Below are 16920 nucleotides of genomic sequence, written 5' to 3'. Positions count from 1 at the left end.
CATCAATTTGAAAACTTCAAATAAAAAAACCGGGCCAAAAAGAGAATGGGCCTCTCCGGAATGTCAAATCTAACCTTTACAACCACCTTTCCTTAACCTTTGTGGAAAATGTCATTGGGTCAAGACGAGATGAAACGGTGCTGCCTTTTAAACATAATAGACAGCACAACTAAAAATAAATTCCAGTCCACTTTTCCTAACTTCATTGCTGACGCAAGGCTCTGGTGTGAAGATGGACTTCAAAAATATCTTTACGGAGAGTCAGTAAATGTCATCAGTGGCCTGTTGCGTTTAATATTACTGCTGGAAAGGATTATGGGTAACTCCTTTACTTTTGTAAAGTTTGGTCAATGGTATCAAATGCTAAGGTGGGTTCAAGGTTGCATTTTGACATCTTTTCCAAGCATTTTTAGATTTCTTGCAGTTCCTCCTAACAGTTCCGGGTCATCTCACTTGGATAGGAGAAGAAAGGAAAGTTCATCAGTAAAAACAAGAACCCAAGGAGGCCCAACAATTCCTTACCTTACTCCTATGCTTGGCTTTCACACTGTAAGGGGTCAAGTGCCGCACAGGGTTATTATCATTAACGAAAACTAACGAAATACCTAAAACTAAAAACATATTTGGTAACAAAGCAAAATGAGAACAAGAGTTCTTTTAATATAACAATAACTAACTGAAACTACATCTTACGTTTATAAAACCATTCATTTATTTTCATTTTCATTTTAAATACATTTATTTGGGTATTTCTGTATGTCCATAAAGAAAGAGGAAGGTCAAATTGGGAATTGTAGTTTATAGGCCTACTTAGTGACCCTTTATTTTTTTTCTTGTACTGAACAAATACTCCATATATAGAAAAAAAACTAATACTAAAAAGCTCAACCAAAAATGAAGAATTTTCAAAAAAATAAAAACTAACAAACCCGCACTGAAACTAATTCAAATTAATTAAATTTAAAAATCAGAAATGAAAATGAAATAAAAAACAAACTATAATGAAAAATCCCAAACTATTACAGTATAACCTAGGTGTCGCATGATGGCATGTGTTTTTTGCATTGCGGGAACTTGTTTGTTTGTTTACTTGTAAACCTTTACGACACAAACATCACAACTTTTCATAGGTCGAGACTATTGTAAACCCCAGGAACCCCTGTCGAAAAAGTGGAAGTTAGCAAAATGAGGAAAATGAAATGCACTACAACTTTTACAGGTGAACTTCATTTGACTTCCTCTAAACTTTCAAATGCACATGTCCAAACCTTCAATATTTCAGTACTTTCTGCACAAGTTGCTGTTCTCAAAAAGGGAACTGAGGAAAATTCACAACAGATGTTTGATCCATGAATTCATCAATACATTTCCCGGTGCAATAAGAATTGGGATTTTAAACAATCCTTTTCATCATGCAGGCCAAAAAAAAAACGGACGCCCTTGCAAAAGGATTAGTCGATTTATGGATCAAACACCTGTTGTAAATTTTGCCATCCAGCTCCTTGTTAAAGAACAGCAAGTTGTGCACAATGCACAAAAGAATTGAACAGGTAGACTTGAGCATTCGAAAGTTTGTTAAAGGTCAAATTAAGTGTAACTGTAAAAGTTAGTGTGTTGCAGGTTCACCATGAAACTTCACTAATATTTTGTGAGGATTGAATACAAGTGGATTTTTTTTTGTGTGTGTTTTTTTTAACGTTTTGTTTGATCATCCTTCCTTCCGTTTTTTTCAATTGTTGAATTTCCATTTGTACTCACCTCGTGCTGATGCTGGAAACCACCAGGGTTCCTCCACAGTTTCCTTTTGTTATTCATATCTTCTTAACCAGTATCTTACTAGCATTTTATTGATCAGCCACTTTTTATTGGGCTTTCGTGTCATTTATAGCTGCTGCACAGCTTCCCCCCTGGAATCAATTAGACCTCATTTTATTGAAGCTAGGCTGTACCGAGATAGCAGCTTGTAGTCATTGTCGAGTATTTGAACAAAACAGCAATCTGGAGCAAAAATGATTGCTTTACCATCAGAACAAGGTATTCCGATGTCGATGCTACACTAAGCACAGCTGTTCGGACGTAAATTACTCAATGATTAGTGTCTATGAGGGAATCTCCAAATGTGGTGTGTGTAATGGCCATCTGTTATTATTACACATTTACGTTGTGTGTCTTTTTAGCCAGGTAGAGGTAACGATGAGGAGAGAGGATGTCGAAGGTGGTGCATGGTGCTTTGTAAAATCTGCTATGTCTATCTTGTAACCATTTTTATTATTTCTTTCTTTTGTATTATTTATTAGTTGGCGTATGGACTTCCTTTTGACTTTTGGTGTGTGCAAGTCAACTCAGACAGTCAGGATGTTGAAGTCAGCGCGTGCCTAAAAACCTTTTGGAAAGACAGATAAATAATTTTCTGTGGCGTGCCTCAGTGCTCCACGGATGCCTTCAGGCTAGCCAGAGAGCAACATTACCACCTACTGGTTGCAAAGTCAAATTTGGCATGATGCGGTGTAGTGAAGACAAGCATCACCAGTTATCTTTGTCAGCATCAGCAACAACCCTAAATAGGCCGTCTACATTCACCTGTTCTCGCTTGTCCCGGCTGGTCCAAAAAGGTTGTGGTGGCAAAATCCGCAGCTCAGACTGATTAACTCCGCGGCGGCATTGCTAATCCGCCTTCAGATTAATCTCAGCGTCGAGCAAGACACCGTGGGCGACAATTTGTAGCGTTAAATTAGTTTTTAGACTTTTTTTTTCCAATGAAAAGTCAACTTTTGGGCGAAAGGCCTTTTCAGACTTTTAATAATGGCTGGGACGAGTGGTTAAAACACTTTGCCAATTGTTATTCAATGCCACTAGTGTGGGTTCTTCAATTATGTTTCTGTATTTTGTAGTGGATGCTTTATATCCCAAAATGCTCAGAGATGGGCATTTTACTAAACTTTGCCAGTCCGTCATCTGTCAATCAATCTATTTATCAAGCCGAACCAAACGGTAAACTATGTACATCCTAATGTGTCAGCTTGCAGCTCAAACAGCTCTACACAAGTTTTTCTTTAAAGTTTTGTCACAGTTGCCAAAGGTACAATCCTGGTGGATTAAAATGTTTCCTAGTCCTTGTGCTTTCTTCTTTTTCTTCTTCTTGTCTTTTCAAGTCGAGTCAAACAAGTTTTGGTACTACTGTATCACAACCTCCTAAAACCACTCTTTCCAGAATAAAAGTAGAAATGTAAAACATAATTCACAAGAACTTCCCTGTAAAACTCTCTGTATTCAAACCTGCTGCTACTGAAAATTTCCCCATTGCGGGATCAATAAAGTCCTTATCTTTTCAGTTTAATAATTCAATATAAATATGTTATGAAACAAATGCGGGAAATAATATTTTTTATTAACTGCTAAATTCAAAGTTTGGTCACTTAAAAAGAAAGTCAGTCTCCAATTTTTATGCTTCTTTGATTACAGTATTGTACAGAAAATCAGTCAAAATGAATTAAAACACACATTTGATTGAGTGAAAATACTAGTATTTGGTCCTCTACAACTCAGCCAGGACTCCAAGTGCTATGGACAGATGAAACCAAAGTCGAGCTAATTGGAGGATGAAAAAAATGTGACAATAACCCAAAGAACACCATTCCTATGATCAAACATAGAGATGAAAATAGCGTGTTTTGGGGCTGTTTTTCTGCAAAGGGTACAAGGTGACTTCCCAGCATTGAGGGACCAATAAAAAGAGTCATGGACCGTAAAATCTTGAATGAAAATCTTCTTTTCTTTTGCAAGAAAACTGAAGATTCTTCCAGCATGATAATGAACCGAAATACAACTGTTTAATAAATAAATAGAACACAAAAATAATACACCCTAGATATCAATTAGGGAAATGTTCCAGTTGAAAATCTTTATTAGTCACACAGTGGAATATGTTGGGAACAAAACAAAATAAAAATGATCAGTGTAAAATTAAATTATCATCCCTTAGGAGTCTGGTTTTGGAATCCTACTTAAAATAAAATCGGAAACTCCGAACACAGCCTGCTTCAACTTCAGTGGAAATTCCTCAGGACACGTTAAAATGAGGCTCGGCATTGTGTGTGGAGATATGTGTGTGCGGTGTGCTCAGTGGGATTCAGGTCTGGAGAAGGGGAAGGCCAGTCCATAGCATAAACGTCATCATCATGCAGGAACTGTTGACACATTTCAGACACAAGAGGCTTGGCGTTGCCATGCATCAGAAGGACCTCGGGGCCCAATGCGCCAGCATGCCATCTCACAATGGGTCTGAGCAGCTCACCCGGCACCTAATGGCAGTCATGGTACCTCTGGCTAACTTAAGGAGGGCTATCAAATATGTGGCCGTCAGGCCCTCATACTGCCTTTTTGAAATCTGTTCCTGACCGTTTGAGCAGAAATATGCACATTAGTGGCCTGCTGAAGCTCCTTTCGCAGGGATCTGACAGTACTCCTCCTTGAACAAAGGAGGTACCGATCCTGCTGATGGGTTGTTTCCCTTCTACGGCGCCCTCCTTGTACATCTCCTGGTGAACTCGCCTGTCTCCTGGTATCTTCTCCATGCTCTGTACACTGTGCTGTGAGACTCCGTCTTGCTAGAGCTCACAGTATGTGCCATCTTGGATGAGCAGCGCTTACCAGAGCAATTTCAGCTCACCTCATGGTACCTCCAGTGGTGGGATACTGACAAAATGCAAATGTGACCAAGACATTAGTCAGAAAGGATGAGAGCACAGTGGTCTGTCGTCAGACAGAAAAGCCGTGGATGGAGCTGCAGCTTTGAGTTGCCAAGCAGCAGCCAAGACACTTGGAAGGATTTTGTGTTTCTGGAAAGAGGAGTGGGACCAAAGCCCGATTGAGCTTTTGTGCAAACCTGATGACCTGCGCCAAGAAATATCTCATTGCTGCGAATCAAAACAGTTTTATATTCCTGCAGGTGTACAAAATAATGTGGTCCTAAATGTTATGGATTATTCATAGATCATTTGGCCTAATATACATTTGTAATATTTGTTGTATCTACATGTACCTGGCTAACTACCGGTAATGTGTTTCCTGCTTTTAATAGTTAATCAAAATGCTAGTCTTAATTTGCCCTTTATCAGATTTTTAACCTAGTTGTTCATTGTGTTACCTTTCAAATTGTCAAAAGCCTGTTCATTATTTTAAACTTTAATTTAGTGTTAAAATGTACAATATTATTGCTACTTAATAGCAATCCCATGTTATATAATAAATTGTGGTTTGCTACTTCGTTGCAGCTGCTTATCAACATTTCAATGTAATGACAATAAAATTGTATTTAATATGCATATGAAATTCATACAATTTGTATCATATATGCATAGTAGACACACATTACAACTTTCATTTTGATATTTGACATTTACATTACTGTAATTATTTAAAATTGTATATTACATTTTCAAATGCATGGCGTTATCTTGCTGTGTACATTCAGACAATGCTAAGAACAATGTGAGTTGATTACTATATTAAACGTATGCCTTTGCTACATAAAGTCTCGCCTAGGGCGCCACATTGGGTCACGCTGGCTCTGCATACAATAACAGATGACAATCAATAGCAGTAACTATAATTTTATGACCTCACTGAGGTATTTTTCACCCACTTGTGTAACTAAATAAGATGTGCGACCATAATAATATACATTGTTAAATGATTACTTCCGAAAACGAGCATTATTTTCTTTGTAAAGGCAGATGTGTGTGTGTGTGTGTGTGTGTCTATGTGTATGTGTATGTGTATATATATATATATAATTAGAGAAAGGTGTCCCTAATGAAGTGGACAATGTATGTAAATAAGTAACCTCCAACATCACATCAAGGATGTGTATGAGAAATTTATTCTTTCAATACATACATAATAGGATGCACAAGTGGAGATGATTGGTCGTTGGCGAGGGCAGAAAGCATTCTTCCTCACTTGAGCCAAATGTACTTGTCTCCGACGTCTGCGTTATAACCCTGAGCATATTTCTTCCCAGGAAGCTAATTAAAAAAAAAAAGATACAGAATTTAATAGGGCGACTAACAATTCGACTAACAGCTAAAAACACATCCTGTTTCGTACCGATTTATAGGCGAAGTACTTTTCATCGAAGTCATGCGCCCCGATGGTGATCTCGGGCAGATACTTGGGAATATGGGTCAAGGACGCCACCCTCTGTTTGTCTTCAGCACTGAAAACAGCAAACGTGCTTAAAACCAGAACACTTCTTAATGTTTTCTCGTATAAAGTGAACCCTTGCCTCTTTGCGATCCAACTTTCTCATGCACCTTCTCGCAAATTTTTCTGTAGAACCTAAATCAGGGGTCAAGGTGGTGCCCACAAGCACCAGGTAGGCCCCAAGGACCATATGAGAAGCCCGCAGGCCTGTACTAAAAATAGCTCACCAGTGATACGTCATTTGAAAGTGTTAATATTTACAGAGATTTCAAAAAATTATGTGTTGCATATTGATAGTTATTTGTTTTATGTTAAATCATTGTTGATAATTATTGTGAAAAATCATATACACGGTCAATATACAATTTTTCTATTTGCATTGGAACCAAGTACCACAAAAAAGAAGCGTTCACTGTATTTGCATTTTGACGACAGAGATCTCACAGCATTCTCATGTAATGGTAAGTGACGTCATCCTGTTCCAGCCACGGGCCTTTTTCAAACTTCAAATACTCAATGTCCTCCGCCACCTGATGGGATGAAAAGCTGTCAATTAAATGTACCACAGAAAACGTGTGCAGGTGCCGCATCGTGAGTGACTCGTACCCTCTCGATGTCTTGGGCTTGGGCTGCATCGTAAGCCAGCATCTCAGACTTTTCACTGAAAGCCAAAAAAAGCCAATACTTGTAGTGTTCAAGGTTAACAAATACTAACATGTACGCATTCCAAAAAGTTACAATTTTAATTTGCATGGACACTAACCATGACCAATATTGGTTAGTTTTTATTTTTTTTTCGATCATAGCAAAAACAGTTGAAAACAACAATGCACCTGGTTTCTGGCAAGTAGATCTTCTTGTAGCTGTCCTCAATGCTCTTTAGATACGCCAACGGCACATTCTGAAGATACAGCTAAGGGGATAGAAATAATACAATACAATTTTATTTATATAGCGCATTTCATAACAGCTAGAGCTGTAACAAAGCACTTTACAAACAACACAATAAATAAAAAAACACTAATGGATACATACGCAGATGGCAATTTTCCGATTTTTATTTTTTTTAAATTTTATTTTATATATATATATACATATACATATTCCTCATTTCACTTCAAAACAGATTGTTTTGTGCAGATCCATCAAATAAAATTCTGATTTAAAGGGACGGTGGGGCCGGGATGGCCATGTTTTCACTAACAAGTTCATTTTATATATTTTTGTATCAGGAAAATGAAAAGAGTTGTCATTTTCTATTTTATCAACAAATTTGGGAGAAATTAGGAAATAAGTAACTCCATGAATAACGCCCCTTGTTAATGAGGAGAATGTCGAGGAGCTAATGTTGTTGTGCTAACACCTTTTGTTTTAACGACCTGAAGCTAGTTGTTGCTATTAGCCGTTCCATTATCCTACCTTTAGCCGGGGAGGGAAGAGGGGGGCGTAAAGCTCCAATCTGCCTGCTGCTGCTGCAAGCCACCATCTCTCTCCCTCCTGAGACACGAGTTTAGTGTCGCTAATTGTCCGAAATATAACCACTCGGGGTTCAGGTGCGCATTCATGATCTTGTCCGCTTCAGCTTGTGAAAGTGGAGGGGCAATTGCCACGGTATTTTTGATTTTGTGGAGGTGATCATGATGAGATCACGTTTTATGTCAATAAATCCAAACTATTGCGCAGAACACTTTTATACTTTCACAGGTTGAAGTGGACAAGAGTAGTAATGTGCATTTGCATTTTGGTGGCAATCGGTCACCGTTTTAGACAACAGAACTGACAAAGCGAGCAATATTACCACGCTTGGCTCCCTCCCGTGACAGCAGAGACCGAAAACATAAGCCACGCCCCAAAAAGGGGCGGGAAATTTTTCGTAAACCTAATCACAAAAAAAGCCCTTAAATCACTACAGAGTCTTTTGAGGTGGGCATTTTAGTACTGATGTCATTTTTACATGCAAACCTATAATATAAGTCCCAATGTTAAGCTCACTCAAGTGTCACTTTAAATATAATTTCAATTAGAGGTTGTAATGTAACATATTAGGTAAAAGGCCAAGGGGGTGAATACTTTTGCAAGGCACTGTATAGTCTGCGTGTGAACAACTGCTTCTATGAGCTACTCTCATATTTGACTGCATTTGGATTTCTGTCACAGTAAACAATACACATATACTTGATTGTCAAACAAATGTCCTTATTTAATTGGTAAAACTCAATGCACCTGCATAGCAGGGGGCTGTGTACTCTACTCGGCTACAAACAATATTAAGTAATTGTCTCGAATGCAACCAGTCGGAAACAAAACTGCTTATCACAAAATTGGCATTTGTTTGACTTGAAGGGAAGTCTGAGTGTGTGTCACAAATGCTAAACTATTGCTATTTGAATTTGTGATACAATTCAGGATGCCGGTCAGTGAATCTCCCTACTGAGAGCTTTCAAATACACCTTGCAGACAGGCTTTGTTGTGCTTTGGCCGTCGGCCATGCGTGCAAAATCATTTCCAATGGCACTGTGCACATCAGGAAGGTCTGCAGGAGTGCAAAAGCTTGTAACCGTACTGTTTTTCTCTGTCTTGCAAGTGCGCATAAAAAAGTGCCACCCACTAGACAATTTAGTTGGAGCACCATCATTGCATTCGTTTTATAAAGTACTTTAAAAAATGTGGAATAGTGTCACTTTTGTCAGTGAAGTACAAAGTACTTTTCTGATCCCCGTTACACTGTGCAACACTAGCCGTGAGTCGTAGGGAGGAGCTGTTCCATCACAGTGGGGCACAATTCAGAATGGCTTGTTCACATACACATTTTCTGACATAGGCAGGCTCAAAAATCTATGTGTAATTTCACACTTTATAACACAAGCAAAATCATTTTCATCAAAACGATTACGTTCCACACAATAATAATTTAAAAAAACAGGACGTAGCAGGAGTGTCAGTAGGTGAACCACAATATACAGTGCGCTGAAAAAGTATTATAACCTATTCTTAATTTCGTACTTTTCTTGCATAGTTTCCCCACTTTGATGTGAAGGATTTGTCCAATATTAGCATCAGGCTGGTAATTACTGACTCTAGATGGATGGCCGAATATTAGCCAATATATTAGCCATATGTTGATCGGACGGTAATTGCATTACACATTTTTGGTCACACACACAAACCTCTAAATGAGAAGAAAGAAAACTATTTAACTAACACACACACACCAACAGGTCTTCACATAACTGCACACATACAGCTTTGTCTAATGTAATGGAATGTGGCTTTGAGAGATATTTGACAGAGCTAGAAGTCCTTGCGACCAAGGATGTCTCCGGACCAGACGACCTGGTCCTTGAAGTGATTAACCATAGATGGAGAAGATCAGAACCAACATTTTTGATTAGACTTATCTGACGGGACAACACTATATATGTGAGGGTTGCATCTGAGACAGCGCCCTTTTCTCACTTCGCCCCCTATGGGTGGTTCGCGAGGTAAGAAAAGAAGCCCAGGTCTGACCTTGTCTGATTCCTGCATTTCAGAGATTGAAAACGAACACGCATTGGAAAATGGCTGTTGTTTGCGTCATCTTCCAAACCGCTTATCCTGGTCAGGGTCGCGGGGAGGAGCTGGAGCCTATCCCAGCTGACAATGGGCGAAAAGCAGACTACACCCCCAACTGGTCGCCAGCCAGTCGCAGGGCACACACACAGACACAGTCACTGAGCGGGAACCGATCCCACGCTGCCCGCACACAACTCAGGCATGTGTACTAGACCATCAGTGACCTGGTTGTTGTTTGTGAACTAATAATTGAGATTACATCCCAAGTGAGTGACATGCTGAAATTTTCCAACAGATGTTTAAGATCATCAAACAAATTTAAATAACAACTCAAGTAAGCATACAATGTAGTTTTTAAATGATTTTATTTATCAAGGAAAAGTGTGGATGTTTGTCTCTGTGTGCCCTGCGATTGGCTGGCAACCAATTCAGGTGAGGCTCCAGCACGCCCCGCGACCCCAGTGACGATAAGCGGTATGTGTATGTATGTGTATGTGTGTGTGTGTATGTATGTATGTATGTATGTATGTATGTATGTATATATATATATATATATATATATATATATATATATATATATATATATATATATATATATATATATATAGATAGATAGATAGATAGATAGATAGATAGATAGATAGAGAGAAATATCTATATCTATCTATATAAAGAATATATCTATATATATATATATATATATATATATATATATATATATATAAATATATATATATCTATATATATATATATATATCTAAATATATATATATCTATATATATATACACACACATACACATACACACGCACACACACAGTTTATACACACACACACACACACACACACCAACAGTCAAACATGGTGATGGGAGTGTGATGGTCAGGGGATGCTTCAGGACTTGGACTACTTGAAGTAACCATGAATTCTGCTCTTTACTCGAAAACATTGAGGGAGAATGTTCGATCATCATTTCATGACCTTAAACTGAAGCACATTTGGGTTCGGCATCAGGTCAAGAATCCAAAAGACAAAGACACCAGCACGTCATCTTCTAAATAGCTTTAAAAAATTATTAAAAGTGTGTGGAGTGGTCAAAGTACGGACTTGAATCCAACTAAAATGATGTGGCATTACATTTAAAGGGATACGTACAGCATTTGCAACAGTTCATATTTTGTCTATATTAATCTGATAACTTCATTATTTTACATGTACACTTGATAACTTTAAAAATTATTTTAAAAATAACACAGCTGGCCGCAATGTTCATTATACACGACATTTGATAACTGTCACGTGTGTAAATGTTGGACTAGAATTCACAATGATATACATCAGTGAATGGGGAAATTTACGAATGCCAAACATGCGGGCGTTCACTGTACATTTAACAATGGCAAAAATTATTAATCCTCAGTATTTTCCACCATCACAAATGATAATTTAGCTGTTATTGACCAGTGACGTTAGTAAGTCTTACCTTGCTGCTTTGTTTCAGCTTCTTCTGCACCTCCTCAGCCGGCACGTCGACATAGATGACGAGGTGCGGAGGCAGGAACTCGCAGATGCTGATGTTTTTGATCTCGTTGTAGTGCTGCACACCTGAGAGTGGAAAGCCAACGTTGACTACATCTGTGTGTATATTTGAAAGAGTGATGTATAGGACACTTACACTCTTTCCTTATGTAGCCCTGTTTAAACATGGCATCCAGGAACACCATATCACTGAACGGGGAACGCTCTAGGATGACACCTTGGCCTTTGACACACGGCATCATAATCTCAATGAGTGTGAAGGGAGGAAACAGGTTGCCGTGAGACTTTATGGTACCTGTGGTGAGCAGATGTTCGATGGCATCAGAGTAATGCAGCAGTCGCATGGTGTACATCCACAACTGGAGCCTGTAGCTGTTCCCGTCAGCGGCTTTCGGGTCCACGTAGAACTTCTCCAAGCTGCACATCCCATTAAAGTCCACCGAGAGGGGTTCCTTGTTTCCTGACATCTTGTCCAAGTAGAAGGTGTCGGGTTCGGCCATGTAGAGCATCCCTGAGGAAACACAGCAATGTTAACTTATTGGGGAAAAAGATGGCCCTCTATGCACTTTCTACAGAACCGTGAGGCTGAAGAAATGCACCACAGCAGACAACAGCAAAGCGTCCCAGAGAGCATCTTTGTGTGTGTGCTACCCAGGATTAAAACACAATATACAAGAGTCATTGCGCCACCTAGTGATGAAGGCTGTAAATTACAGTTTCATCAATGCGTGACTCTGGCAATGTCATGAATGAATTTGCTATGCACACAGACAACTTACCTAGCCTGTCAGCCAGTTTTTGTGCCAGCGCTCCTTTGCCTGATGCTAGGTTACCATCCACTGAAATAATCTTGCTGTACTGTTGCAAGCGCGGCGTGGTCCTTTCGCCCAGTGCGTACGCCAACCAGCCGTACTGCAGCTTCCTCGCCGCCGTCATGTGTATGGACGTCTTGGATGACAAAACAAGCAATAGAGATACTGGCTTCAAGGAGGATAAAAGTGATGACAATTTCTGAAAATAGTAATTTTAACATGCCGCACTTAATTTATGGGGCCAAAACGATTTTTTTTTATCAAGGGGTGGACATGTATGTCATATATAAGACATATGACGCTAATAAAGTTCTGTTTTCAGTTCACGTTGTTAATTTTACACACTAAAACTACATACGTCGCTGTCCTATGAAAAACACGTCCAGTTTTGTATATTTTTTTTTTGTCAGTAAGTCGGAAATCCCATTCACGTAAAAATGTTTTTAAAAATGAAAAAGAAATGGACATAAGTGTTTTTCACGGGACTGCGACGAGATAATGCGACGAGATAATGCAGACCACATGACTAGCCTTATAAAAAAAAAATCTCACCAGCGATGGGACATTATTTTCTAGAAATGTTGAAAATGTAAACACTTTAAGTGATTTCTAGAAACCAAGTGTTACCATCATTGTGTGAATTGAAAAACACAAGTCGGGGGCGCAAAAATGTAAACAAAGTATAGTTTACCATTAAATTAAAAAGGTCTTCAATGAAATAACAAAATTAACCCATAAGCGACGGAGCTAGCTTTATTGACGCTATTATCTTCGTTGCTAAAAGAAATCAAATGCCACACGTAGCATTTAAATAACATGTTATGTATGTAGTGACGCGCTACCTAAATAACACTAAACTTGTGGTATTAGCTATTTAGCGACAGTCTGTAGTGCTGGTAACTGGATAGGTAGCTAGCCTGTTAGTTTAGCATGTCCTTGTAGAAGCGAACCGCCAAAGACACCAGCGTTCATGCATTTAATGTCCGTACCTTCTGAACAACATTCACGGTTTTGACAGCGTCTGCCACCGATGGGAAGACCAACCGGATCGCCCTCAGGGCCATGATCAACTGTCCTCCACAATCCCTCCGATCTGACCTGACAACACAACTAACTGGTAACAAAATTCTACGTCACACGACGGGGTCCTTACACAACTGTTGTCTCAGTCGATGTACGTAGGTAGATGGCTAATCGCTGCCTGATTTATATTGCTGTTTTTTTACGTTTATTGACGAACTGTTTCTCAAAATATATTTATAATTGATTTGTAAATTAACGGAATATAATCATGTAACATTTTTTTTACTATTATTAAATGATTTTTTTAAACTGATGAGTGCCTCTGGCTTTTCACCTACAGGTGGTAGCATGGTAGTATATATTTAACTTAAAGACAGTCCAACCAGAACGCTTATCTAGCAAGCCCCAAAAAAAAGAAAGAAAAGAAAATTGTATTCTTATTTCACATTGCAGTTATGAGATCGAAATCGCTATTTTTTTGTACAATTGATAATAAATATTTGTAGGTAAACAAACGTTTTCTTTTTTGCAGCAGACTGCAACCAGTGCCACCTAAATATGGATGGTTGTCAACAACCACAATGTATTCCACAAGGCATCCTTATCTCCACTGGTTCAGATGTAAATGTATAATTTAAAACAGTCAGATTAAAAATAATAACTTCATTTTGACTTAAACTGTTAAGCGTCTTTGTACCTTGAATCAATGAGGGAAAATACTGCAGCGATGGAACTGATGGCCGACGTTCACCATTAAGCCAGTGGTATTCGATTGGAAATCAACAACCAAAAATTTTACTCTCTTCTAATGTTTCGTATGTTGTGTCGGAGGAGATAGTGTTTGAAATAGGCTACTTTTTTCCTTTTTTTTTTTTTTTAGGTTTTATTCCGACATTTAGGTGTTTGTTTCGTGTTTGTATGACATTCCTACTGGGAGTTGTGTCTGTGTTTTTTTCTTAGGAGGCGCTAAAGCGCAATTTTTGGGTTTGTGTGTTTTTAGTTACAAGTTACAAGTTATTTTTATCATAATTTTATTTTGTGTATTTATTTGTATCGGGATTGTGTTGGGAAATGTTATTTACGTGTTGTTATTTATGTTATGGTGGTTAAGGTTTATATAGGTATAATAGGTTCCACAATAGTGGTGTCCCTCTAATTAAATAATTATTTGTTAATTATTATTATTATTAATGTATTTAATAAAAAACATTCTTGAAACTCACTGTGTCATAGTTGATAATGACACCCCATTTGTAACATTTACACCCTGTTAGTCACTTTAAAAATTAAAAAAAAAAAACAATTCATTAAAAATTATGTACGTGTTTATATTCATTTGTGGATCTGAAAGAGATCAACTCTTATTTTATTTTATTTTTTGTTTTCTTTTATTTATTTATTTTTCAGCAAATTTGCCATTTTTAACCCTTTTGGATAGATTAGGTACAAAATTCTGAAGGTCCTAAACCGAACCAAAGATCTTTACAATAATATGTTCTATGCGCCTTCACTAGTCTAAACATGGCATTCTGATTAATATTGCATTTGTGGAATATGAATTAAGCAGGAACTTGTTTCTAGTCATTTCAGAGCTCACTTGTTTCCTGAAGCTGAGCCATGATTGGTCATTATCTGAGCCTTGAGCAACTGTGATGTATTTTTCAGTCGACAGAAGTGACAAAATGGCAACCCACAAATGAAAGAAAATGGGTGGATTTTACTTCTCAATTCATATTTTACAAACGCAAGATTAATCAGAATGCCATGTTTCGACTTGTGTGCCTGCATAGAACCTATTCTTGTAAAGAAGATTTTTGTGTTGACTACCTCTTTAAGCTCTATCAATAACGTTTCTGAAGGTTAAGCACCTGATAAAGGACTAATTGTAAAAAATATTGTTTTGACAAAGGTTAAGGCATTGAAAAGTTACCAGTATTCAAGAATGACCCATCTTGTCATACTCATCCATTGCAAGGTATCAGTCACAACCTTTCCTATAAACGTGGTTGTTCAAAGAAGGCAAATGACAAAAGGTGAGTGAGAAATAGTCAGTCAGTTACCTTGTTTTCAACTTTGCCTAATATTTCCTTGTACTTGTGCCCCTCCAGCAAGCAGCTGTCAGTGTTCATACTTGAAACCTTTACATAGCTATTCCAAGGCGTGTCTGCGTGTGTGTTTGTGTGTGCACGTGTGGGGGTGTGTGCGTGGTGTGTGTGTGTGTGTGTGTGTGTGTGTGTGTGTGAGACTCATTGGCTCACTTCACTCTTAAAACAACTGACAGTCACCTCATGTTTCATGGGTGGGCCGCCGGGTTTTAGCAACTACTACCCTTTACTTGTGCGCACAAGTCACCTTCAATTCTTTTATTCATCTATTGAGTTACTACAATGACTGAGCACCTAAGTAAAAACTCCAATTAATCAGGCATACAATGAACAGGTTACTTACTTTTTAATTCCTGTGAAACAAGCAGGAAGAGGCTCAATCAGATGTGTCTGCTTCACTACATCTGGCACAGGTTGTCTTGATCTTGTGCATGGTATGTTAAAATATTAAAACTAACAATGCATTCTGGAGTGAAATGTGCTGCAGAAAGTTTGGTCACAGGGTCATAGAGGTCATGGGTCCTCCAACATGATAACTACCCAAAACACACAGCTACAAATATCCAACAAAAAACAAAAACAAAAAATCTGTCTTTTCTGATGAGACCTGATATATACATATTATGTAACGTCTGTGAGAATAACTGAATCCACATCAGTCCTTAGAGGACCCCTTTAAAGCGGAACTCAACCCAAACATATATTTTTCCAGAATATGTTCTATGCAGGACCACTAGTTGAAACACAGCATTCTGATGAATATTGCATTTGTGGAATATGAGTTAAGCAGCAAAATCCACTACTTTTTCGCTATCTCAGGGGGCGGCTATTTTGTCAATTCTGTCGACTGAAAATGACATCACAACTACTTAGGTAATGACCAATCACGGCTCAGCTTCAGAAAACAGGTCAGTTCCTGAGCAACTGTAATGTCATTTTCAAAATGACAAAATGGCCGCTCCCCAAACATGGCTAAAAACGGGTGAATTAACTCCACAGATGCAATATTTATCATAATGCCTTGTTTCAACTAGTGGTCCTGCATAGAACATATTCTTGAAAAAAATATGTTTGGGTTGACTTCCCCTATAAAGACAGACCTGAGAGCAGGAGCAGTTTGCTATTACATGCAAATTACATTTAAAATGCATATTTTCTATGTTGTGTTTAGTGTAAAATGTGCTCCTTTTACTTATTTATTTTTTTTGCCCTTTATTTCTGAGTGCAAGCCCTCTTAGTGAGGTGTGTTCCTGTTTTGCAATAACTAACAAAAGCCATAAAAGCCAAAGAAAAATGTAAAACACACTGAAAGTTTGTCATTTGCTTTCAACCTTTTGCTGAACTGAATTTGAATTCGGAATTCCACAACTTGGTGTTATTTGATTTTCTGTGCCATTCTTTGGTATGAGACCATTGCTGCTGAAAAATATGTATATTTCCCAATATAACAAAACAGCCAATTAGGTTCGTGATGGTGGCTGTTTGCCTCTAATACCCACTTTGTACTATAAATAGTGGAAAAAAACGAATAAGTCTGTCCTCTATGTTACCCCAAATGCTTCCTTTCTTAACAAAAACCCACATGAGGGAACCAGTAAGATTATTAGTAATTATCAAACAACAATGGTCGACTATTAAACATAAATCCCAGCAATATAAATATAAAACGGGCTGGATAGTCTGGTC

At 38.1% G+C, this 16920-nt stretch overlaps 1 protein-coding gene across 1 annotated transcript; it reads right to left on the bottom strand.

Moving 5' to 3' along the window:
* Nucleotides 1-5858: 5858 nt before the first annotated feature.
* On the bottom strand, nt 5859-13280 carry ndufa10 (NADH:ubiquinone oxidoreductase subunit A10). The gene is made up of 10 exons (XM_086052547.1): nt 13096-13280; nt 12074-12242; nt 11590-11805; nt 11431-11517; nt 11239-11360; nt 7038-7117; nt 6811-6865; nt 6649-6734; nt 6109-6217; nt 5859-6026 (listed from the first exon to the last, which is right to left on the bottom strand). The coding sequence occupies exons 1-10, from the start codon at nt 13168-13170 to the stop codon at nt 5958-5960; spliced, it is 1068 nt and encodes a 355-aa protein (XP_085908673.1). The 5' UTR covers nt 13171-13280; the 3' UTR covers nt 5859-5957.
* Nucleotides 13281-16920: the final 3640 nt, after the last annotated feature.

This window comes from Filicampus tigris, chromosome 14, assembly GCF_054856515.1.
Source record: "Filicampus tigris isolate MCC_2025a chromosome 14, RoL_Ftig_1.0, whole genome shotgun sequence".
In the NCBI taxonomy this organism is placed as follows: domain Eukaryota; kingdom Metazoa; phylum Chordata; class Actinopteri; order Syngnathiformes; family Syngnathidae; genus Filicampus; species Filicampus tigris.
The sequence above is the reverse complement of the archived record's forward strand: the minus strand, read 5'-3'. Positions and strand labels throughout refer to the sequence as shown.